The following is a 26630-nucleotide window of genomic DNA, read 5'->3' on the forward strand; positions in this document are numbered from 1 at the left end:
ATGCTGTATGTGTATCCTACAATAATTCTAGTAAGTGTGGTGAGTGAAGCTACCCGGTTCTCCTCAGTGGCTGGAGCAATTGCTCTGATTTTGCACACAGCCATTGACCAACATTAGCATCTGAACTTAACTGTGAAGCCCGTTTTTCAATTTCATCAAATCTCAGCTTCTTATTAGCGTTTGTGTGAAACAATGTCGCCTCCCGGGTTGCCAGATCATGTGCGCATATCCCCCCACGGATGCGTCGACCGGGTATGGTCTAGTGTATCTATAACTCATGTACCACCAGTGTGTGTGAATGACTGATATCTACCTCAGTCCAATCACTAACCTTCTGTTGCTTGACAGGGCGGGAGTTATCCCGGGACGAGGAAGATGATCGTGATGAGTGTGACGAAGAGTCAGATTCGGAGCCAGAATCAGATTCGGAGCCTGAATCCTGGGTCTTGGTCACTGCCACTGGCGCTTGCTCCATCCTGGGGTGAGAAAACATCGACTCTGCTGGGGTGTCGGAGAACACGCGTGGCTTCTTGGCTGCGGGAGACTGAGCGATGGAGGTCAAGCTGAGGGGCGGAGATGAAAGAGGAGGTTCCCCCCCGACCTGCAGCGTCAGCCTCTTGGGGGGCTGGGGAGAGAGAGTGGAGTCTTCGGACCCAGACCGCCCCCTCTTCCACGGAGGCAGTCGGCTCTCCCTCTCCCGCTCCCGCTCCTCTGCCTCCTGTCTTTTCTGCTCTTTTTCCCTGTCCTCCTCTAACCTTTTCTGTTCTCTCTTACGCTCATCTTCCAGGCGTTTTTTCTCCAGCTCTCTCTCCTCTTCCAGGCGTTTTTTCTCCATCTCCCTCTCCTCTTCCAGGCATTTTCTCTCCCTCTCCCTCTTCTCTTCCAGCCGTTTTCTCTCCATCTCTCTCTCCTCTTCCTGGCGTTTTCTCTCCATCTCCTCTTCCAGGCGTTTTTTCTCCCTTTCTCTCTGCGCCTCCAGGTGTTTCTTCTCTTTTTCCCTCTCCTCTTCCAACCTCTGCCTCTCCCTCTCCTCCTGTCGTTTCTTCTCTCTTTCTCTCTCCTCCTCCTGCTGCTGCTTCTGTCTTCGTTCTTCCTCCCTCTCTTCCCTCAGCTGCTTCTCTCTCTCCTCCCTCTCTCTCTTCTGTTGCTGGCGCTCTCTCTCCATTCTCTGCAATGGGGTGTCGCTGGAGTCAGCGACCCCGGTGGAGCTGGAAGCAGCAGGCCCGGAGTGTGACATGTCCACAGCTCCAATGGGCTCCGCCACCGTGGGGAATGCCCCCTCAGACTCCATCTTGCGGACGAGCAGGGTGAGGGGCCCTGGCCTGCGCTCCTGCTGGGGCTCTGGGCTACTGGAACGGGAGCTGGAGTCATCGGAGGAGGAGGAGGAGTCCTGTCTCTGCGCGGCAGAACGAGGGCGGGATGCAGCACCTTCTGCCTCTGGCTCGCCTACGTCCGGGGGACTCTGCTTGGGGGTGTCGGGGAGCGGGAAGGAGAGCTCGGGAGGCGGGGACGGAGGAGGGGTCGGGTGGCGCAGTTGCATGGGGGGCTGATGGACCTGCGGTGGCGGGATGTGCTGCGGCAGCTGAAGCTTGCGCCGGGATCTGGCCGCAGCCGGCGGGACGCTGGGGGACGGCTGCTGCGGGGGCCGTGGAGGGGCTTTGCCACCCCTCCGCGACACGCCCCACTCCTCATCTTCATCACTATCATCCTCGTCATCTTCATCTTCATCCTCGTCGCTGTCCTCTTGCGCACGGCCTCCGGGCCCAGCCGACCTGCTGAGGTGGAGGACGGAGTGGGCAGAGCCGGGCTCGGCCGGCGCTGTCCCTTCCTTCTCCTGGGCTCGGGGCACAAAAGGAGGTAGGCCCTGCCGTTCCATCTGGCCCACAACACGCACAGACAGCGATGCGATGGCTCGGGGTGGTGAGGGCGTGGACTTCTCCTCGTGTCCTAGGCGGAGGGAAGGCCGCTGCAACCAGGCTCCTGGGACATTAGGGCCCTCCTGGTGGTGTAGGACGGAGCCAGGGCCCATGTCAGGCCTACGCCCCATCATGCCCTGCCCCATCATGCCCTGCCCCATCAGCAGGCCTCCTCCTTCCACCTCCGCCCTGGTCAGCGGGGGCTGGGTGGACACGGGACGATGCTGCAGAATGCAAATGAAGGTGGAGTTAGTTTGAAAGAAAAGGTTCCACACAGGATCCCTATGCATATCTTTTTACGTTTTCTTTTTTCTTTCTTCCCTTTTTATTACCATTATTTTCCTTTCATTGTGTGCAGTGTTATTATCTATTTTGAAAACATAAAGAAAACATTTGAGCACAAAAATTAGGGATTAAAAATGGGGATTTCTTTGATATTTATATGTGACATTGATGTGACATAAATATGGAAAATAAGTGTCTTTTAAGTTATATTGTACTGTAATTCAAAATGCAAGTCCATGTGTCAATCATGTTAAGAAAGTACAGCTCATGTTAAATTAACAGCTCCTACGGTTATTCTGAAAGAAGAACCTTTCTCAAACCCAATTATTATTATACGTTTTCACTTAGGTTAAATATACATTACATTACAGTCATTTAGCAGACGCTTTTATCCAAAGCGACTTACAATAAGTGCATTCAACATAGGTAGGGAACGAAAACTACTAATCACCAGAAGACTTAAGTGCATTTTCTGAAAGAACAAGCAACCAAGAGTATACCTAACGCTAAGGTACAAGTGCAATATATCAGCTACCTATTTCCTTAAACAGATGAGACAAAATAGCTAAATCAAATGAGCAGGAGCTAAAACAAATAATTGTATCGACTAAACAAGATCCAATAAAACAATACAACAATAAAACAAGCGTTCGTACAACTAGTTAACAACAAGCTAAATATAATATTTATTTTTGAACAACAGAATAATACATTAGCCACTTCAAACCTTAAGTCCCTATTCAAAAATACCTAAAACAGCAGATCTACAAACGCAGTCTGCTATTTTCGCTATCTATTGTACTCGAATGTACATAGGGCTTAAGTGGTACTTCCTATCATTGTTTACTGTGAGAATGTGTGTGTCTGACCTTGTCACTGTTTTCTTCTGTGTGGTCATCTTCCTCCTCTGCCGCCCCGGGGCTCTCTGTTGGGGAGAGGAACAGGGGAATGAGTTCAAAGTTCAAAGGTTGGACGCACAAGCAAGGTCAAGCTGCACGTGCACTGTGGCATCCAAACAAAGGCTGCTTTACAACTGAACAAAGATGTCGGAGTAGGACTGAATTGGGCAATATGGACAGAATCAAATATCACAATATTCTTGACCATATACCTTGATATCGAGACGATACTGTGGGGCTTTAATGCCTTTTATTGATAGGACAGTAGGCTGACAGGAAATGGGGAGTGACATGCAGCAAAGGCCGTCGGGCTTGGGAGTCGGACCCGCGACACGCTGTCAGGCTGGATTACCAGCCTAGGTGCCCATTCGGTTACGCCACACAAAGAGATTTTTGATAAATATTCATAATGTCTACAGCTAAGACAGTCAGGTAAGCCTTTATATCCAGGAAAAGACAACATCATGCACAATATTACGATATCCAGAATCCCAGATGATATACAGGTATAGTCTCATTATTATGATATTGACATAATATTGATGCCCTGTGAGGCGAACTCCATTTGGAGCTCAAAATAGTTTCAACTGTAGTAATCTGATACCACGCATAACAACTTGGGGCTGCAACTATCATTTATTTTCTTAGTGATTATTCTATCAATTACTTTATTTTTATTTTTATAATCAACTAAATCAATTAGACTGATTAACAACATAAGCTCTATTATACTTTGTCGTACAACGGTGTCACCCAAAATAGTCAAAATAGCCAGGGTACAAGCTCACAACGCATTGCGATGTTTAAAAAAGAAAGAAAAATAGATTATTTTATTAACATTGATTATTTTTTATAATTGATTAGTTCAAAACCAGGTAGAGCTTTATAAAGATGTTCCGACTCATCGCCTCACCTATCTAAAACACAGAAACAACATCATTGGTCATTACTACAGTTCATTTTAATAACATGCATTCCTTAATTTACGCAGTTAACTACCGTCACCACTTCCTCTGCACATTTTGTGTCAAAGCTGCTGTAGTCTGTGGCACCCGATAGCCGAGTGGTTGCACTCCAAAAAAACATACTTGAGATTAGATCACTGATGTTCTCCTCAGTACAGTGTTTGCACTCATTTGCACTCAATCTGGTACATCAGAATTAGCATGGTTTCATCATCATCAGAGACACACAGGTCCTCAAGCAGGGATCGAACCGGGGATGTTGGCATTAGGTGATCAGCACTCTTACTGGTTGAGCCACCCTGACGCCCTATGTTCTCACCACACCGGTCTTCATGGTATGCATGAGCTAACAGCACAGACATAATGGTCCAGTGAATCCACAGGTAACGGCAATAAACTATGCATCAGAACCCATGTCCTTTTGTGATGCAGCACAACATGCTAATAGCCTATAATTTGCATAGAAACATGTGACTTCACTTGGGTGAAGTACAACAATGTGCAAACACAGTAGCAAGATGTGTGAGCTGTTGTGACAGGAGAAGGATGTCTAATGGAATACAATCACCTTAAGGACTACAAATCATTGTGTATCCCTACACCAAATGACCTCGGTACATAGAAATACTGTGCATATGAACAGAGCAACTACCTTTAATTACATTTGAATAAATTGCTGCTATTTGTCGCGAAGATATATACCAAGAGAATGCAAAACATTGAAATACTGCTGTCAACTGTTTCAATGTTTATAGTTTCGTAAGATAGTCTTCCCTCTTGCAATGTCTTGCAATGTAACACAGCTCTGTTTCCACATTTATGTATTCCCATTTAAATGTAATTGTACATACAATGTTTTGTTCCACTTTTACAATGTAAACGCATGTTTTCTCATACCAATAAAGCTCCTTTGAATTGAATTTAGAGAGAGGGTATGTGTGTGTGTGTGTGTGTGTGTGTGTGTGTGTGTGTGTGTGTGTGTGTGTGTGTGTGTGTGCAAATGCATGCGTTTGTGCGTGACACAGAGAAAGACCATTGTTCACGTGGGTGATAGTATGTTCATTGTTTGTTACTTCAGTTGGTGGGTGTATGTGTGCATGCATACCATCAGCCTCAGAGGACTGCTGCGCTTCTCTTTCCATTCGTTGACAGAGCAGCTCCTGCTGCTTGGCCAGGTACTGCTTTATAAAGCTGTTCTGACTCATCTCCTCCCCTATCTAAAACACAGAAACACAACATCATTGATCATTACTACAGTTCATTTTAATAACATGTATTCCTTAATGAACGCAATTAACTACCCGTGCTCCTTCCTCTGCACATTTTATTTGTAGCGTGTAAATGTGTCAATGCCGCTGTAGTCTGGGGCACGTACCACATAGGCTCTATGTCTGACAGCGGCTGGGCGAACCATTTGCTACATGTCACTCCCCTGTTTCTATCTCCACTGTAACTATCAATAAAGGCTCCGAAAAGCCCAAAAATAACTCAAAACGATTTGTTTTTAAATGTTGGTGTAATCTTTAACGCAGAAAACTTATCACAAAATATATCAGGTGGTAAAAAATCTGGTATATTTATATGACCACAGAATTTCAGAATACATTTTGTCAAGCAATTACTCTTACCTGAGAGTTGGGCTGCAGCCCAATGTGGGAGGAGGAGGATTTCTGCAGGCTCTCCAACATCAGAGCCTGCAAGGAATGTGGGGAGAAAACTATTAGTTTGACTCACTTGCACCCAGGCAGACACTGAATATATATACATAAATGTATATGATTTAGGGTGACTATATTTTATTTTTTTTCCCTAGGGTGGGGGACAAACACTAACATTTTAGTGTTTTAGAGATATTTGTCCCAGCTTGAAACCGGGACAATCTCAGCCTGTATATTCATCTGTTCGTCTGTGTGGCTTAACTTTATTCATCACTCTGTGGTGCATGGAGCCTACATCAGCATTGACCACACACTCCTTGTGAGTAGTGAGGACCCAAGTTCAAATCTGACTCCAGCAGGGGTGCAGCAGTTAACCGAACTAATTCATGTAATAGATCATAAAAATAATTTAAAAATATACATATATATTGATAATCTTGATTAATAATCAATCAATGTTTTGCATATCATTATAGGCAAAAAGGTATATAATAACGCTTGGTTAAGTGGTCAATCGATTTGTTGATCTCAGACATAGCCATAAACAAACCCGATACGCCCATATATAGGCATATATGGAGAACCGTTTGACCAGAGCCACAGATCCGACCTCTACATTGTCATGGGGATATATGAGACCGACCGACTTCAAACTCAACGGGCGCATCGGCGAGGACTCAAGGGACTGCGGTTGACGAGAACTGCCATTCCAAACTGCCACTCCGACCAACATATGTGGCGGCCATAGCTGAATGGTTAGTGAGCCCGCCTCGGACTCCAGGGGTCCCAGGTACGATTCCAGCTCTCAGCAATGTGTCGAAGTGTCCCTGAGCAAGACACTTATAACCCCTAATTGCTCCCCTCAGAACTCAGTTGGGTGAAGCTGATGTGGCCATATATAGGCGGCAGGCATAAATATCCAATTGTCCATATTTATTACAGAAATAAATCATTCATTCAATCATCAAGAAAAAAGTCATTCATGTAGGTAATAAGGATTTGGAATAGCTGGTTAGAATAAATGTTGGTCATCACTAAGAACTGAAATACCGAGTTCATACTTAAAGCAAGTACTGTTGATAGGGTTGAAAAATGAATGAATGTATGGACAAGAGCAAATAATATTTACTCTACCTATATATATATATTATTTATAGATATATGTGTGTATGCATTTTTATGTATATATTATGTGATTCCATATTGTGTTGAACTTGAAATAATCACATCATATACTGTATTTTTATGACAAAGCTGTTTATGAACAAGATGTCCAAAATAAAAACAAAATTTCAAAAAGAAAAAGAAAAGCTTCAGGTGTAACATGTGTTACACCTGAAGCTATTATTTGTATGTGTTTTAAACGCATGCAATACAATAAAATAAAATGCTGTACTTGATCCTGCAATCAAGCATTCAGTGATGAATGAATAAGAGATAATTGTCTCCGCCAGGCCGCAAGGCATGGCGAGAGAGTATGTTTTGCCCCCTGTCCGTCCGTCCGTCCGTCCGTCCGTCCGTCCGTGTGTGTGTGTCCGTCCGTCATTCTGTCTGTGTACAGCTAATCTTCGGCACCGTTGGCTTGATCGCAGCGAAACTGTGCACACACTCTCCCTGGATGCCAATTCAGAACCTCTGCCCCAAATTTTTCACATGGGCCTTTTATAGCGCCACCAGAAGGCCGATTTGTGTAAAACTCATTTTTTGACAGTACTCCTACAGATTTTGTCCAAAAATCACACAAATCGGTATAGAGTATCTCTATAGTCATTAAACAAAACAAGTCTTTCACATTTTTCATATTCCATCCTGATTGGCTAAAATTGGCTTCCAAAGTTTGCAGGAGTACTCCGTTTTGAACAAGATGCCTCAAATCATGAACACGGCATGCAATTTCCGTGAAATTTTGCACACATATTCCCATTAGGCTGAGGAAGAAATGCCACTTGAATTTTATATTTTTATATATATATATAACAGGCGTATTTGTGTTTTTACCTATAACTGCACCGATCTGTGTAAAACTTTGTATGCACACTCTCTAGAGGCCAAGGTAAAACCTTTGCCCTGCATTTTTCACATTTGCCTTGTATAGCGCCACCAGGAGGCCGACTTATGCAAAACATTTTTTTTTGATATTAAGCCTAAAGATGTTATCCAAATTTCGAGCAAATCGGTACACATGATCTCTATAGTCATGTGATTAAGACGGATCAGTTTGATTTTTCATATTCCATCCTGATTGGCTAAGATATCTGAAGTTTGCAGGAGTGGCCCGTTGTGCTGCAAATCATGAACGGAGCGTCCGATTGCGTGGAAACTTTGCACGCACATTTGCACTACGTTGAGAAACAAATGCCACCCTTTTAACATTGCCCTATTATAGCGCCACCAGGAGGCCGATTTTTGCAACACTTTTCTTTTTTATATTACTCTGGATACAAATATTGGCCTGCTAGTGGTAGCTCAGTCAGTTTCTCTCTGAGCTCAGTTTCCTGTCTTTCTACAACACTCTTTAAGCAAAAATTGCCAAATATAACAAAATCTGTAAAAAAACAAAAATCTTAAATGTATGTCATTCTTATCTTCAATAACTTTGCATTATGTAGCACCTATGTTACAAACTGAAACTGCTGTATATAATTAACAAAACAAAATATATATACAAAAAATATAAAAATCCAAGGCATGGGCCATGGGGTAGAAACTTCTAACATACAAAAAATATAAAAATCCAAGGCATGGGCCATGGGGTAGAAACTTCTAACAAAACCCACCAGTCTCCCGCTCTAAGGCTGTGTTTACATTACATATGGCGCGTCCCCGGCGCCCTGTGTCGTTCTCTCTCCACTGTCTGTCACACATGAAGCGCGGGCCCGACGAACTCAAACGTACAGTACACCGTGTTGCCATGTCCGCTTATTATAAGCGACTTTGGACTTGTTTTTCTGTCAAGTTGTGTGGTGTATATTCAAGACTGAAACAGTAAAATATGAAGTTACTATGCTATAATACATTATAAACACAAACCGTTAAAGTGTCTCATAACTGGTCGCTATTTGGGAAGATTCTAGTGAGTTGCTTGCCAAGTTGCGGTTTGCGTTTTTTTTGTGGCTTGTTTCTAAAGTGTAGTTGCTTATTTGGGCTTGTTTCCTAGCCTTAGATCAAGACTATCGTAGATGTATTTGATCGATTTTGATATTTAAGATATAATACATCTACGATTACCTTGATCTAAGGCTACTTGTTTCCTCATTTAAACGAGTGGTTTTCAAACATTTCCTTGTCAAGGACCCCCACATTAATTATGTGTAGACCCAACCTTCTGAAAACATTTTGAGCCATAGTCTCTGAGACCCCCATACAAGATTTTGTGGATTTGAAAATATTCCCAATGTATTTATTTTTTACCTCAAGATATTTCTTTGAAAATAGCATAAATAGCAAAATAGCCAATGCATATAGGTTTAAATGTGGCCTAAGTTGCTTCTTTTGGGTTTGTTTTCATCGACCTGGTTGCTTATTTCTCCCACAAATTCTGGCAACACTGAGTAGAGTACAGTGAGTACAGTACAGTGTGCGCGCCGTGCGTGTTGGCTCGCGCTCATCCGTGTTGCACTCACTCCACTAAAGGCCTAGTAGACTTGACAGGTGCACACACACACACACACACACACACACACACACACACACACACACACTTCGACTGTGTGTGCAACAACATGGTGGTGCGTGCGGGAGTAGTTTCCAGTTAAAGTTATAATTCGATGTTTTTAATTAATTTAACAATTAATTGCATCGTCTTCGTGTACAAAGTGAACGTTTGTTTTGAAACGCGCAGCATTTTTTTGTATTATTTGTTCCCGCTTCTGTTGAACGCATAACAACACCGTTATAACGTTACGGGACTCTCTCTTGTCCCGGTGTTTCGACCAGGTGGGCGTGGTTTTGAGGTTATTTAGGGTTAGGGATGGGCAAATAACCACGCCCACCTGGGCGAAACACCAAAGAAAGAGGGAGCCCCCTAATGTTACGGCCTCTAACGTTAACCCCATATCTCTCCGCCTGCTGCTGCTGCTCAACTTTGGCCAGAACTCGGAATTTGACGCACAAAACACGCGCAAAACTCACCCCTTTCAGCCGCTTCACGAGTGCGTTTTTCTGCCCACTCTTCGAGAGGTTTCTCTGCTCCAAAGCGGCCTTCAGGTCCGCGACGCGGAGCGATTGTAAAGGTTTTCCATCCAGCGTAATATCTTCGTCCGCCATTTTGCCTCCCCTCTCTTCGCTGCGAGACTAAACTCTCCCAACCAACAAGCGTCGCTACGGCTTCTCCCGACGTCACAGTTCGGCAATCTCCGGAAGAGCTCGGCTTCTTGCCCGAAGCACAGCACAGTACTGTACAACCATGAGTAGCCTACAACCAGTGGTGGAAAAAGTACTAAATGTTTTTACTTAAGTAAAGTATCAATACAGCAATGTAGAAGTACTCTGTTACAAGAAAAAGTCCGGCAAAAGTATTGGTTGTTATAATTACAACTAAATAAATACAGAAAACCTAATTAACACAGCATTTGACTGTATTGTAAAGGAGTGTGATTTGCATTTGTACACTCAGATTTAAATGGATACAGGATAGTTGGGCACCAGGGACGTCTGGGCACCTCCATGTAAAATTGTCTATTTTGTCCAAAATGTTTTAAAAAATGGAGTATTTGAAAAATGGTCTTAAGTAATGAAAAGTATACATGATATGAACATACACGGTAGGCTACATCATTATCAGACTTAATTTTATGCCCCAAAATGACTGGATATAGAGGTTTTGTAGCAATTGTAGAAATATTAGACATTAATTGTCGAATGTTTAAGCATGTTCTAATCATAGATTTTACTTAAAACACCAAGTTGCCCACTCTTCCTTGGTGCCCATCTATCCTGTAACCAACATCTTTAGCAAAATACGATAATTAGAAAGACATTGCAATAAATGAGACGCACGTTTTTTTATCTTTGAAAAACCAAAAAAAATGTATTTGTGCATTTTTGAAGGGAAATACAAGACAGACACCAAATTAGTGTTCTACTTAGATGATGTAGACTTGTAGAGACTACAAGGTAAAGCCACATTTCTGACCTCAGCAAATAGAACTCACTCAAATGAGTTTAACGTGTGAAAAAAAATCTTATACAAAAATATAACAAAAAAAACAAAACAAGTAATCATAGGAACTTTTTTTCCAGAAACAATATTGTTTGATTCACTGAGTGAAAACGTCCCTGGTTATATGTGCATATATAAATTTTAAGAAACTTAAAGCCATGCATATCCGAAAGCAAAATATATTATTGTTATCTGTTACTATGGGAGCTGATTTTGTCAAGTCAGGTTTTGCAGGCAGGCATTTATTTCCGTAATACTGTGACCCTCCAGTAGGTGGCACTTCAGGGCAAAACCAGTAGGGGCAATGTTGAGCAAGATGCAAATTTGACCACTGTTAAGAATATCCTTTCACTGTGGCATAACTGCAAGACATTAGTTTTACTTCCATTTTAAATATTGTTTGCACAATGCCACTCAGCATTATTTTGGCACAGCGTAATGGAAAATGTGTACCGGTAGTTTGACTTGAGAATGAAAATGGAAAACAGCTCTATCAAAATGAATACTTGAAACAACACTGAAACGTCACCAACTTGGCAAACCAAATAGATGAATCATGTCTGAGTTTTAATACAACTCATTATAAAATGCCTCCTACGTCGCTCCAGCCATACATGGCCTGTTCCACACACACTGTAGGAACCTTTCCGTTCCTACCATCACTCACAATCCCTTAAGTTATAGGTAGTAAACCTGGAGAATATCTGTAACATTTTTGTAGTTAGATAATAAGAATTGTTAACCTGGCAAAATACTTAAATGTCTTTAAAGGCAAAAAGGAAAAGCAAAGGAAGTGATGCAAATGCAAGCATGCTCATCAAAACAAGACAGGTAGAGACACGCACACTTGGCCAACAGGTTTCTTATCCGTTACCAACCCGTGGCCGTGGGAAAGAATTAGTCCTTTTCTCACCCTACCATCACTCTCAATCTCTGCAGACAGGGCTGTGGTTGTTCTCCTTCATGAGAAGTGTTAAGACTCTTTAGAAATGTACTGAAAAGGATATAGATGTTTCATTCCAAACTAAGGAGGGATGTTACGGTGGCTACATTCATGCCTATTTTCCAATGGGAATTATAGAAACAAAATACCCCTGAAAACAGCTAAAAAGGTGAAAGTTGTTGAAAGAAAATGTGCCACATCACTTCATATTCAATTTCTGGAAAGCCCAGAACACTGTAATCCTGCAACCACAACGTCACTCTTAACGACATCAAGCATTCCTTTCAAAAACCACACTAACAAGTAAGCTAATACCGTTGTGTACAGCTTGTGCTATTTACCGAGCTATTTTTGGGAAAGGGGGGATGGTTAAATAAATAGAGACAGGAAGGAAAAATGTCTACTGGTGAGAGAGGCAAACAATATAGCAAATATAACAAAGCAAAGCTCCCAAGATAAGTGGTCCATAAGGACACTTAAACGTCACCACAAGGCTTCAGAAAACGTATCAATAAGTTATTAACACAAAAAGACAAGTGTGCTTGGCACCAAAGCACAGTGGTAAGCAAAACAAAGACAAAAACAGCACACGCTCTGAAAAGAACAGCATCTATTCAAAATCCAGCTGAGTGACAGCTAACCACTTCTTCCATAATTGTCATTTAGTTTTCTTCAAATCCCATTCCACTGAAATGCAACAAAAAAAAACTAAAATGGAACAACAAATAAGGCATTTCAGAGAGGAAAATGCACATTGTAGTGTAAACAAAGTTTCACAAAAATGTGAGATTTATATCAGCATCATCAAGATATTTCAGCCAGTCGCTGCAGCAGGCCGGAGAACCCTGCCGCTTGCTGAGAGAGCTCTGCGACACGGTCAACCATTTCTTGGGTGGCTGAGACCGATGGGTAGTTCTGGGCTGCTCCCTTGGTTGCCACGACAACTGTCTTCAAGGCCTGGCACAGCCGTCCACCCGAGGTTGTGACCTGGGGAGGGGTGGAGGAAAATAATTAGACAGCTGTAAAAGAGTGGTCAACTGTCCTCAGCCTACATTAACCTGCTATTACTAATCAACCAAACTAGCATTGAGCCACACTGGCTATTTTCAAACTGACCTAATTGAGAGCTATAGCGCTGCCCTCAGAGAGGCAATGTACTTTTTTAATACATGTTGTGGAAGCTTTAATGCTGTTCCAGATTATTAATAGCAAATGTGATGTCTCTCCGACCACCCCACCCTCAAGGCTTGGCACTCAGTTTACACACACATTTGCCCTCAGAGGTCCACAATGGAAATCTCTTGAGCTTTTTTGTGTTATATCCTTTTGACAGGTTTGTACAACAATGTTCTAACCTTGGCCCTGAGGTCGGGAGAGGTGAGGAGGCGGGACAGAGTGTCCCCTATAAACACCAGCTTATGGGCGGTCACGATGAGACTCTTTCCCCTGGCAACGAAGATGCGAGGAGGCTGGTTCCCTTGCACACTGCTGTACAGCACATCGATGGAGTCTGCCAGGCAGGACAGGTGGGCCAGACTCTGAGAGGAGTAGAAGGACAGAAGCTCCGAGTCCTCCAGGGAGAGAGAGACAGGCATGGGAGGGGACGGGCTCAGCTGGAGGGAGGAGGAGCGTAGAGAGAGTTTGAGGGTCAAGTTTGAGAGTTTGACAACATACATTTTGAGTTAAGCTACCGTAGAAACCTATTAATTGTGGATGACCACCAGAGGCAGTGCATAGTAATGGACACTAACCACAAGATTGATAGTATCCATCAATATGCACTGTCTCTGGTAGTCAAGAAGAACGAACACAGAGAGAAGTGTGTCTTTTCGGCAGATGAATGAAAATCAACACACAAGTACACAGATAAGACAAGTGTTGTACGGATGATTGTGCTTGAGAAGCTACGCAGATTCAGTGAATTAAACAAACAAAAAAGTATGTCATTGTCACCACCAAGCAACAGCAGGACAATGCACACTTTTAGAGATAATCTATTCTAAATTACAAAGTTAACACCCAATATGTGTGGAAAGAGAACACACGTTTTTTTTTTAAAGTATAGTTATCTACGCAATCAAGTGCAATTTAGACTTTAGAGAGTCAGTTGATGTTGCGTCAACAATGTGAGCAAACAGACATGCTCAGACCAGATCCAAAGAGCAGATTATCCATCAATGTTCCCGCATGATGGGTCGATGAGTCACACTGCCCATTAGTAAACAGTACACATACTCTCACAGAGTGAATCAATGACCTATCTATGTACACTTGCTGTGTGTGTGTGTGTGTGTGTGTGTGTGTGTGTGTGTGTGTGTGTGTGTGTGTGTGTGTTTTTAAGACTCTCCGTCTCTCTCTGTGTATTGTGAAAGTGCATGTGTGAGAGATTGTATGTCTTCTGGGAGCAAAGGCGTTTGTGTGTGGAAATCAAAACAAGAAGACGTACTCTGGGCTCCGTGGTGATAGTTTGTGTTTGTCCGTTCTCAACTGGTGCATCGGGAGGCGGCTCTGGTTTTCCCTGTGAGGAGAGAGAGGATGTATGTTCATAGATAGACATGACTGCAATTAAGAAAACAAGAAATCTAAAAAACAAAACAAAGAGACAGTTATTAGATAGTGAACAATGATCAACAAATGTGACAATGGCATTTAAGAGAAATAACAAAACGTAGTTGACTAGTTAAAAATAAAATGTTTAACTAGTCAACTACGTTTATTTGTATATCCCTACAGGCCCTCATTTAACAAAAGGAAAAAAACACCCTCTGTCTTTAGACCCTCAAATGGGTGAGGAAAAACATCCTTGGCCGGAAAGGGAAAAAAAAAACAGAGAGCTGTATCAAGGCTCCAGACTAACTTTTTTCACCAACGTCCCAGGACCGTGCCAAACTACAAATGTAACCGTCCCCAAATGAATGTAATCCATCCCAAAAATATTATTTTAAAAATGAACAAACTAATGTATTATTATTATTAGCCTATTGTTATAATTATTATTATTCAGTCAGGATCACTCACGTCAAAGTAGATTTAACCATTTATTGCAACAAATGGAATACAGTTAAGCTTGGCGTTAAAGGCTCCCCTCATGGAGATATTCCCTGAATCTTGTCCAAGCAGCATGCTAAGCAAAATAAGGGAATGTTAAGCAAAACCCCCATAGGGATACAATATCAAACAATAAGCAATATATTGACATATTAGTGTGAATTAACGATTAATGCTTAATTTATTGCTGGTGAATTTGGCTTGGTAATGCTTTCTATTTTTATACCTGATTTGTAGCTACAAAAAATCTGATTGCCAGACAGTTTTCTGGTGTGAGTGGGTGTAGGTGTCATATACGGTAAAGAACCATGCACGAGTGTTGAAGGAATTACGGTAAAACTGGGTTTGTACTTTGTCTGTACAAAGGTATCGCATGTTGATTGAACTGAGCCGATCTACAAGCCTACAACGCTGAGGCTATGCTCACCGCACAACACCGTCGTACCGAAGTATAACCACACTTAATCGAACGGTCACAACATGTTGTCAGTCTGCCTGCTCACGGCAAGCATCGTTGTTTTGGTTCAGATAGAACTGTAGCCGGGATGCCTGGAGTTATTTATTTGAGACGAGCTGACCTGTTGTTATTGAGAGTTAAATAAAAGACAATTTTTGGAGAAAATAAGCCTTCACAGCACGGAACTCAGTGAAATGAATGCCAGCATGGATGACTGGCTGTTTTGGAAGACAAATATAATGTCTTGTATTTGGGAATATATGGGTTTATAGAGATGCCAAAAGTATACGTCTGTGCTTGGTGCGGTGACATAGTGTTCCGTTTAACATTTTATCTTTAATATCACAATCCAAATCATATCTATAATGTTACTCTGTATGTAGCACAGCAATATTTTCCAAGAAAGGTAAAGTAGACGGGACGGTAAGATTTATCTCTCAGCCACAGCTTGTCTGTTCTCCGACTCTTTCTGCTATGTAAGTTAACCTCTTCAAATAGCGCAGCATGTTTGCAACTAAGTTCTACCTGAAAAGGATGATCAGCACTGCCTGCGGTAACTTTTTAAACAAAATGTACCCCCATCATCAACATTTAACATGTAGCTCAAGCTGAACACATAAAGACTGACCTGTAGCTTGACGTATCCCACAACGTCTCCAACGGGTAAGGGGGCTGGGGTGGGGGTCAGGCCAATGCCTGCATACTCATTAGTAGGGTCATCCTCTTCCTCACCGAGGCCCACTGTGAGGGTCACAGATGATGGCGCAGGAGGCAAGGGGAAAGCCGGCTGGGGCGTTGGAGGCAAGGGCCTCTCCTGGATCCAGCTCCCTTTGCGCGAGCCCATCCCTCCCGTGGGTGCCTTCCCATCAGTCACCGGGAGTGCAGGCAGTGGCCTACGGGACAGGGAATCCTGGGAAGGCAGACGGGGTCGTCCCTGTGCCTGTAAGAGCAGAGTGCTTTCCTCTAGAGCCCGCTGGACTAATGACAGGATTCCATCTGACGGAGGGGCATTGCCCACGGCTGACAGAGCAGGCAGGAGGTCCGAGAGACGTGTCCACGTCTGCTGGAGTTGCGGCGGAGGATCTGCGGTGTGGCTCGCCTTCCACGCGGTCAGGATCTCGGCCAACGAGGTGGCCAGCTCCCGTGATGACAATGTGGACGGAGGGCAGGTAGCCACATTCAGCACCGCCTGCACCAGGCCAGAGAGGGAAACCCGCCAGTGGACGTCGCCTGAACCGTTACTAGAAACCGAGAGGCGTCGGGTGGAGGAGGAGGAAGAGGAGGAAGAGTGAGTCAGGACTTCAAGGGTGAGAGCAGGCATGTCGTAGATGCCGCAATCAGACTCCGAGATCTCCCCTGGACGGTCGCCATCACTGGCTCGTTTCTCTGGGCCAGAGACGGAGTAGCCCTGGCCCTTCCGCTTGGCCTCATCACCAGACAGGCTAGCGATGGGTTCCCCTGGGACAAGCGGCAGGCCCGGGAGGGTCGGGACACTGTAGACATCATCCACTTCATCGGCCACTGAGCCGCTGTGCTGCAGATCTGATGTAGACACATTCAGTACTAGGGTGGGAACGTCATAGACCTGCAAAACAGGGGGACGCAAGAAATGTAACTGTTACGTATGTTTGTTTTTCGTTTTGTATTTTTTGGAAAGGGGAAAGAACAACTGCAACTGGGGGTGGGGAAGGGGAGAAAAAGAAAAAACGTCTGACTGCTCCGATTTACCCGTTAAAATTGTAATAAAGATAAAGATATATATATAGTATATACATTCAAAAACATTTAACTGTTAAGACTGTGTACAATCCCACTTTGCTGACGCATGGAGTACTAGTTCTATTTTTGCACACACAAAAAAGGATTTAGAGGAATGCACGCCTGTGTTGGTTTAGGTGCTGAAAACAGCTGTGTGGACCCATACACTAAAGTAACAATAAAACAATCACGCAGCCACAATGCAAAGATATTTATTAAAGCTACTGCCAATGTTTTGCCTTACGTCTTCATCAGGGCTAATAATGGTAATAACTTGGTGTCACCCTAACATTGTCCTTTTAAATCAGTGGATCATAATGTCTCGAATGCATGTTTATATTTATATAATTGAGTATCCCTGATTCTTCAAGAGGAACTATATTCCCATGTCTTTTTTAACACTATATCGCTGTGCAGACATGATTGTGAAAATTAACTGCCAGGGTTAGTATATCACGGGACTTCCGTACCAAGAAGAGAACACACTAAGGAAATGTAAGCCAAATGCACTAACAAAGTAATGATGCAGCTACTTAAGGAGTAGAGTGGAAGTGTTTAGCAGGAACCCAGCCATGCTATTGGAGAGTGGAGAATGACAGGTGGGTGTGACTAGGAGAAAATAGCAGTAGCAGCAGCTTTCTAACCGGACAGACCGGCTTCCACAGCAGACAGAGACAGGTGTGGCCTTGCTCTAAAGAAATAGGGGGGGGGGCAGACCAATGATGGCATGTGTGGAAAGAAATGGTGCGAGGACATTTGATAGTCTCTTGTTGGTGTCCTACTTCGCTTGTTTAGGCATGAGTTCAACAGAGTGAATCCCCCCCAATCTGCTGTAAGTAAGTGTCATGACAGCTGCTAGCAAGGACTACTGCCATTCCTGGTGGAAATGTATGCATGTACTGTATGAATATGGTAATAACAGATTCATACAAAATTCCTTGCATGTGCTAACGTAAATGAGAACAGCAGTGGATTAGAAATAGTTTAAGTAACTTAACATATACAAGGAATTTGACTTCCTCTCCTAGTGCACATAATATCACAAGTGTAGTAAACAAAAATATGAACAAAGAATTAGAACACAGATCAGTATGATTGATTCTCATACAAGTCAAATAAAATTAAGAAAACAGACAGTATTGAGGTGACACTGAACGCCTAAAGCTCCTTTCACACACGCACTGTATTATGCAAGTTTTCCAGACTTTAAATGAACACATAAGTATGAACGCAATTGTCTGATACAGTAGGACCTGACATGCAATGGACTTCATGCTGCCAGCTCCCTTGAGTTAAGTCAGGGTAATGTGTGAATGGATGCGGTGATCGATTGTTATATTTAAGTGCGAGTAGCAAATGTGGGCGTCTACTACCCAGACACCGCCCCTCGCCTTATCAAATGGGCTATTTACCTATTGCGTGCTACATGTGTGAAAGGCCAACACCGGACAATGTCTCAACCACATTCCCTGGACATTTTCCAGTGTTCACATGAGAAAGGGTCTATGGAGTTTTACCTCCGACTCAGGGTCAGCTTGTGGTGGCACAGCGCGGGGGCTATCGTAGATGCCGTCATCGTCACCGAGGGCTGGACGCTGCCACCTACCACTGGGAGGAGTGTCATATACCTACCAGAAGAACAAAACCAAGTTAGCAAAAAAAATATATATTCTTCCAAAATATGGGTTCTATAAAAGAAACAAGTCTTAATATCACTGCATTTCATTTGCCAATTTGACCAGTTAGATTTCACCCATCTGATTGGAAGTTTTTCCACTCCACAAGACACATTTCGTGGGGGAATGTGCCCTCTCTGAAAATCTAAAACGCTCACAGATGAGGCCCTTTACTCAGCTGAGGGACCATAGGCAATCTATTTATCAATTTGAGTGCGTCTGGCAGGAAATCAAACTTTCAGAGTTTGAGAACGCTTTCTGTGCAGTCAGTGATGATTTATAATGGGACGTGCCGGTGAGCATGACCTGTTTACAGATGTGACTATGGCATTGTGTGAAATGTTCTTTTACCTGGTCATCTGTGGGATCCTCATAGTCTTGATTCTCTCCACTTTTGTTCTGTAAATTGTTCTTTCTCTCCATGCCTCCATTCACCCTCTCCTCATTACCCTGAGAAACTCCCCTCTGTTGGTCTCCTTCCAGCAAACTAGTAGGAGCAGCTTGAGGGTTGGTTCCAAGGACGGTTTGAGAAGATGGTGGGGCATCTTTCCTAGTGACTCCCCTCACTGGAGGTGCTGGCGGAGGGGGCTTTCGGGCAAAGTTAGGCGACCCAGGGACCCTGCTTTGCCCTGCTCTGACCAGCAATGGGGACCCCCGGTGAGTGGCCAGGCCAGGCTTGCCCCGAGCAATGGCGGGGCTGCAGCTTACACCTTTCAAGTGAGGTCTGGGGGACGCTTGGGCAGGGGAAGTCGTGGCTGGTATCCTGTGAAGTCCAGCTCCCACGGGAGTTGGGGTCTGGTACAACCCCGGGGTCTCCTGAGCCAGTTTGGGCTGGGGGGTGATGGGGGTTCCATTGGCCAAAGTGAGGCTGCCGACGGCAGCAGTCTGGCCAGAGGCAACGGTCGCCACGCCTCCTGTTGGGGTCTGGTAGACCTCGTCACCGGCCAGCGGTGTGCCCCGGGGCACCAAGTAACAGCCGTCCGAGTGTCCGGCCACCACCGTTTCCCTGGGGACCAGGTAGGTAGAGTCATCTGGCTCCTCAGCTGATCTGGGTACTCCAGTAGGGGAGAGGTAAACGGACTCAGAGGCCAGCAGAGCAGCAGGCTGTCTGTGATACTGTGCTGCAGCGGGAGTAGGAGTTGTGGGAGTCTGGTAGAGCATTCCCGACTCTGTGGCTCGTCCTCTGAGAGACGGGGAACGGGGACGTCCCGCCACCCCGACATCCCAGTCGGGCCGGGGCCGCGTACCCGAGCTGGAGTGGGAGCGCGGCCGGCCTCCATCGACCCTGCGGAGCTCGCCGGGCCTTGACACAGCTCCGGGGCTCTGGTATAGCCCATCGCTCGTGCCTGTCGGGGAGCGGTAGACTCCGTCGATGTCCTCCACCAGCGAGGGCCCGGGAGACAGGTAGACAGAGTCCTCGCTGACGCCCCGGCGGAGATCCGAACCTGCTGCTGCTGTCTGTAGGAGGCGGAGGCGGTTAGCAGGAGCAATGCCCTGCCTGCCATGTAGTGAGCAGAGCCACCATCCTGGACCTCCGCTCTGCTCATGTTCCAACACCATTAAGATGTCACCCTTGCGGAAGGCCAGCTCCTCCGGGCTCTCTGCTGCATTGTCAAACAGTGCCTTCGCCAGTACCGTCTAAAGAGCAGAGATGACACAATGAGAGGAATGGAGGGATACAAACAAACACACCCAGCTGAAAATGTCCCAGAAGAAGCTGAAATAGTTCAGACAAGTTGGTGTCTTGCATCTGCGTACGACAAACAAACAAGTACATTGACATGGTGACACAAAGTCACATGGGGAAAATGGCTGATTGTTTACGGCTGTTGAATGGAGAGAGAATAAGAGAATAGGGAAGATCCCGTCAAGCAAATACATGAGAGGGAGACAGAGAGAGAGGAAAATGGCACAAACTGTAAAAATGTGAATGGTAATTCACTGCACTTCTGGTAAGAGAGAGAGGGGGGGATCAATGGTCGAAATGGACAAGAGGGGGCCTAATGGTAATGAGAGAAGAGAGTGAGGGGGGAAGGGAGAGGGGCCACATCTGTCCCTTGTTGTTTGGGGTTTAATTGCCATCTCAAAGCCAGAGAGTCAAGCCCCCCTTTCATTTTCCAAACCAAACCCCCCTGGGGCTTCATTGAGCCATGTGGGGCCCGTTTGGGATGGTAATGGAGGGAGAGAGATACTAAATACAACAATCTCAGGAGGATCCATGCAAAATAAAAAAATAAATAAAATTCCCATTCAGCAAGGGGAAGATCCCAACAAGAGCATATTATGGTCTAACAAACTCCTCCTTAGTTGACAGTGTTTGACATCATACATACTATCATCATATCAAGAAGGGGGAAAGTACATGTGATCCACACACAAAGAAACACTGTTCAGGTTACTGTACTCACCGAGAGGGACATTTTGCCGTGTGTGTCAAGACTACACCGTGATTCCTTTGCAATATTCACACGCTACGAGAGGCCATAAGAGTCGGCGTGGCCCTGGTTCATCCATCTAGATCAGCCGTGGAGAATCTGGTTCACAGCTCGGAGCAACGCATCGGCCGGTGGACTGTTAACTTGCTGGGGGATAAACCGCTGGGTCTGCGCGGTGGTGGGACACATCTCTGGAGGACACACACACGTCTGGATCAATACCCCCGTCCTGAGACCTGTCACCAATATGCATGAAGAAAAAAAACCCAACACTTCAGTCTTGACTCCCGTTCAAACTCAAAAGACACTGTGGTTAAGTTAAAAGACACACATGAAGTGAACGCAGGGCTGGTGGAGCCGAGCGGCAGCTGTCTGTCCTCCAGTCTTGTCCTTTCCACGCCCAGTCTATCAGTGGTTGTTGCAGAATGCTAACATTTAGCATCCAGTATTGTTGCCATGTCCGCTTATTATAAGCGACTTTGGGCTTATTTTTCTGTTAAGTTGCGTGTAAATATTGGGATTGGTGGTTGCGGTTTTTTTGGCCTTGTTTCTAAAGTGTAGAATGCTTATTTTGGGCTTGTTTCCTAAATGTTGTTTAAACCAGTGGTTCTCAAACATTTTCATGTCAAGGACCCCCAAATTAATATGTATTATCCAAGAACCCCCCCCCCCCCATCTGAAATAGTGCCAGGGACCCCCATATAAGATTTGTGTGTGTTGTTAAAATGTTTAAAAAATATTCAACATTTTCCACTTTCTTCCTTGATTTTTTTTAAATAGCAGATCAACAAGCTCACGATACGTCGCAACTGTTAACTTGTAGATCGTCTATTTCACTTTTTTATATCGCTTCTTTTGGGCTTGTTTTCATAGACCTAGTTTCTTATTTCTCTCGCACAATCTGGCAACATTGTTAGCATCTTTAGCAGCAGTGATACCAGTTTGATTGATTGATTGATGTACTTTATTTAGTAAGACATGAGAACAGTACATGGCAGTACATACAGTACATGGAAGTACAAATTCGCAATACAAGGTCTACTAAACTGGATAGCTCAGTTAAGCACGTAGCTTGTTTAAGATGAGATCCCCATGCACACAAATCATGTTGACATATAAGAGACAGACAGATATACACACTACTATACAGAATGTCATACAATCAGTTTACAGGTTACTGGTATGAAGTATGAAGGGTGAAAAATATGTACAAAAAAGAAAGAGAGGGGGGGGGGGGGGTAGGTTAGGTTAGGACATGGGGTAGGTTAGGACTTGGACAGGGGCCATTTTTGAATTGCAGCCTCCTGAAGGTGTATCTTTAGGGCATTTTTGAAAGTAAGTAGGGTTTTACACTCCTTTACTCCTTTTGGTAGGGCATTCCACATTTTAGATGAATAGCATGAGAAAGAGTTCATTCCCTTTGTTGTGCCAAATCTGGGTTGAACATGGTTTGTGGAGCTGCCTCTGGTGTTATGATCATGGACTTGATTAACATTTTGGAAGTATTTTGACAAATACAGGGGGATCCCAATGTTGTGGTGTATCTTAAAGACCAGGCCCATAGCAAGTTGCTGTACTCTGTCCTCAACCCTAAGCCATCCAAGCCTAGCAAAATGGGCATGGGTTAGATGGGCTTTGTAATTGAGGCCAAGAAGTAGCCTTACAAGTTTGTTTTGGGATGTTTGGAGCCTTGTTTTTAGGGCCTTGGAGGTGTTGTGATACCACGAAGTGCATGCATAATCATAATGACCTTGTATGAGGGCCCCTACAAGAATCTTCAGAGTATTCTTACTGACTTTACGAACAAGCCTCCACATCCTCCGTGTTATTTTGTGGACCTTTTTGATCGTCTTTTCAGCGTTTTTGTCACCTGAGAGGTTTGCCTCCAAGATGGAACCCAGGTAGGTAATTTCCTCCTTTCTTGTGATAACATTTTCACCCACTTTGATCGTGAAACTCTCAGCCTTTCTAAGGTTAGGGTTGGACCCAAAGAGGATGGATTCAGTTTTACCCAGGTGTAATGAGAGTTTGTTGTCGGAGAGCCAGATGCAGATCTTGTTGAGTTCAGTGCTGAGAGTTTTCTCAACCTGCAGCCTGTCCCTGTCCGAGACCAGCAGAGCCGAGTCATCTGCGAACAGGAACAGTTTGCAGTCGCAAGCTGAGGACATATCATTCACATATATCAGGAACAGTAGTGGTCCTAGTATGCTTCCTTGAGGAACACCACAAGTCACTGGGAGGGGAGGGGACTGGGTGCCGTTTACTTCCACCACTTGCTCCCTCCCTTCCAGGTAGGATCTCATCCAGTTCACCGACGTGTCATCAAAGCCTATTGCTTTGAGCTTATTGATCATAATTGGGTGATTAACGGTGTCAAAAGCCTTCTGGAGGTCCAGCATGACCATGCCGCAATATTTGCCCTTGTCGACATCTTGTTTGATAGAGTCGTTCAAATAGAGAAGGCATGTGTCAGTGGAGTGGTTTGTTCTGAAACCAGATTGGAATTCGTAAATTAGATTTTTTTCGGCAAGGTACTTATCAACCTGTTCATACACTATTTTTTCCATGACTTTCGAGATGGAGCTAAGAATAGAAATAGGGCGGTAGTTGCCAGGGTCTAATTGGTTTCCTTTTTTGTACAGAGGGGTCACTCTTGCTTTTTTGAAGTCGTTAGGGACCCGTCCCTGTATGATGGAGAGGTTTATTATGTGGGTAATGATTTGGGGCAATGGAGGCGGCTGAGTCTTTTAGAAATTTAGCGGGGATGTTGTCGGGACCTGTGGCTCTGTGTTGTTGGAGTGCACTCAATTTTTTAAACACCTCATCTGTTGACACAGGGGAGAGTTTAAAATCATCTTTGCGTACACCCTGTTTATCGTAAAATGAATCAACATACTCTCCACCATGACTCCCAGAGTGAGGGGGTAGTTTTTCAACTAACTCTGAGGCCACGGTCGTGAAGAATATGTTGAGGATTTTACTCACTTCCCGTTTGGATGAAATGAGAGTGTCATTCACCTTGAGGTTTATGTTTGTAAACCTGGTTTTCAATTTCTTGCTGCAGCCTAGTAGGTTGTTGAATAGCTTCCAGAGCTCACGTGGTTTGTTTTGATTTTCCTCAATTTTGCCATCGAGGTAGCTTTTTTCTGCTAACAACAGCATGCCATTAACCTTGTTTCTTAGCATGTTTTTCTCTTTTTTGAGTTTCGCTACGTGGGATTCGAGACCTTTATTGAAGCTTTTGGCAAGTTTGATCCTACTTTTATGATAGTCAGAACACTTTTTGTCTCTGACTTTCATGGTAGCAAGGATATCCGAATTCATCCATGGAACCGAGCGGGTTTTGACCCTGATGGTTTTCATGGGAGCCACACTGTCCAAATTTTGAATGAATTTGGTTTTGAAACCAAGCCAAGATTCGTCTACCTGTGTGCTGTTTAGTACGTCGGACCAATCCTGTTCCTCCAGTCTGTGATCTAAGTCCTCACTCTTGTAGTTTTTGAGGTCTCTGATCGTGACTGTTTGGTGGTAACCGGTCTTAGGTTTACGTTTCTTTCTGGTGCAGAAGATCATGTTATGATCAGATATGCCACAGGTAGAAACACCACTATTGAGGATTTTGTCCTTGTCCGTTGTTAGAATGAGATCTATGATAGTTTGAGTGGAAACACACAGCCTTGTGGGCTGAGTGATCAGCTGGTGGAGTGAGTGCCGATTACAAAACCCCCTGAATGACTTAAACACTGACGCTTCCTTACGGAGCATGTCAGTGTTAAAGTCACCAAGAAGTACTGTCTCCTCATTGTCCACTTTAGCTAAACATTCATCAAGTCTATCATAGAAATCAGCCTGGTTAGGAGGTCTGTATATGGTACCGACTAGCACAGGTTTAGCATTTTCAAAAATGATCTCGACCCACACAGCTTCAATGTCTGCATCATTCAGGTCTTCGCGAAGGATGCAGACATTGTCTTTATGTACATACATGCATACGCCGCCCCCGTTTCTGTTCCTATCTTTTCTGAAAAGTTTGTAGTTTTCAATCTCAATATCAGTATCATCTATCGTATGATCAAGTTTCGTTTCAGAGAAAGTTAAAATGTCAACCTTACCATCATAAAACATCTGCTTGATTTGTGTTAGCTTGTCTCCTACAAGGGAATTGCCAGTGTCCCACTACGTGGCGTCTATTAAGCGAACGATGCAGCCGTTTAAAAGGCAGCGTCGATGCCGGGGTTCAAATGAGAGCATAATCGTGCTGCTATGCAGCCGAGGCCTGCTAGTAAGATACCCCGCTATTAACCCGTCATAACCCTGCATAAACATTTCAAAACAATGCCGAGGCTAGGCTAACCGCAACAGCATTGCCTGGACAGATTGCAATTTGCTAACATCCATAATAGAGCAAACAACCGCTTTTGCGCGTTGAAACACTCAAAAGTGTTTTTCTTACCGTCGCCACACTTCAAACTTCACATTGATGTGTGTGGGGCGGCCGTCGCTCAGGCCACTTTGTTTCAGTCGACTGAATTCAAGGCCAATAGGTGGTCAATAATATTCCTAAAATGGACTGGCAACCACTGTTGCCAGATTCTGTGAGACATAAGCAGCCAGGTCTATGAAAACAAACCCAAAAGAAGCGACTAGGTTACATTACATAAGCATTTGAATTGGCTATTTGAAAATAGCCGATCTACAAGCTCACAACGCGTCGCTTGTAGATCTGCCATTTTCAAAAAATCTTGAAATGAAATGTGGAATATTTGGAAGATGTTTTGAAACATTCAGTAACAACACAAATCTGGTACGGCTCCCTGGCACAAAACATTTTAGGGATGATTGATTGATTGAATACTTTATTAACAGTTTGCAAACAAAGCACAGAAAGTACAGTTCAATACAAAAGGATGCATTGCCAATACAGCAATATTCATTTTGGGCTCCTTGACATGAAAATATTTGAGAACCACTGGTTTAAAATAAATAATAATTTAAAACGTTTTGAAAACAAGCCCAAATAAGCAACTACACTTTAGACACAAGCCCAAAAAACCGCAACCTGCAACTACCAATATTTCCAAGCAACTTTACAGAAAATCAAGCCTTTAACTCGCTTATGATAAGCAGACGTGGCAACACTGGTGGCAACAAAAATGAATCACGCCTCTTTGGAGTTGTGCTTCCTCTCGCTGATCTGATAGCATAGGGATGGGTGTGTAACACGGTTACCACGCTCACATGGGTGCTTGAGATCGCGTAGTGAACAGTGTTGCCATGTCCACTTATTATAAGCGACTTTGGGCTTCATTTTCTTTGAAGTTGCTTGTAAATATTGGTGGTTGCGATTTTTTGGGGGCTTGTTTCTAAAGTGTAGTTGCTTATTTGGGCTTGTTTCATTGTTTTTGTTTTATTTTAACCAGTGGTCAAAT

General features: G+C 44.1%; 2 protein-coding genes across 5 annotated transcripts in view; both read right to left on the reverse strand.

The window, feature by feature from the left end:
• The window catches only part of acin1b (apoptotic chromatin condensation inducer 1b), a 33926-nt gene extending 23923 nt beyond the window's left edge, over positions 1-10003 (reverse strand). For both annotated transcript variants that reach the window (XM_084043425.1, XM_084043424.1), the window contains exons 1-5: positions 9855-10003; positions 5694-5759; positions 5171-5282; positions 3071-3126; positions 332-2140 (exon numbers count right to left, since the gene is read on the reverse strand). In XM_084043425.1, coding sequence (XP_083899551.1) covers positions 332-2140; positions 3071-3126; positions 5171-5282; positions 5694-5759; positions 9855-9989 — 2178 coding nt within the window. In that variant the 5' untranslated portion in view covers positions 9990-10003. The remainder of the gene's footprint in view (positions 1-331; positions 2141-3070; positions 3127-5170; positions 5283-5693; positions 5760-9854) is intronic.
• Positions 10004-10728: 725 nt separating this feature from the next.
• efs (embryonal Fyn-associated substrate) lies at positions 10729-25780 on the reverse strand. 3 transcript variants are annotated; one of them, XM_084043427.1, is made up of 8 exons: positions 25655-25780; positions 21175-21437; positions 19118-20404; positions 18608-18718; positions 15961-16917; positions 14274-14345; positions 13183-13440; positions 10729-12814 (listed from the first exon to the last, which is right to left on the reverse strand). In XM_084043427.1, the coding sequence occupies exons 2-8, from the start codon at positions 21184-21186 to the stop codon at positions 12632-12634; spliced, it is 2880 nt and encodes a 959-aa protein (XP_083899553.1). In that variant the 5' UTR covers positions 21187-21437; positions 25655-25780; the 3' UTR covers positions 10729-12631. The 3 variants fall into 3 exon arrangements, with proteins under 3 accessions (XP_083899553.1, XP_083899555.1, XP_083899554.1); XM_084043429.1 differs by lacking the exon at positions 25655-25780 and adding an exon at positions 23213-23259; XM_084043428.1 differs by lacking the exon at positions 25655-25780 and adding an exon at positions 21533-21589.
• Positions 25781-26630: the final 850 nt, after the last annotated feature.

Source organism: Gymnoscopelus microlampas (genome assembly GCF_963454915.1).
Source record: "Gymnoscopelus microlampas genome assembly, chromosome: 19".
Classification (NCBI taxonomy): Eukaryota; Metazoa; Chordata; class Actinopteri; order Myctophiformes; family Myctophidae; genus Gymnoscopelus; species Gymnoscopelus microlampas.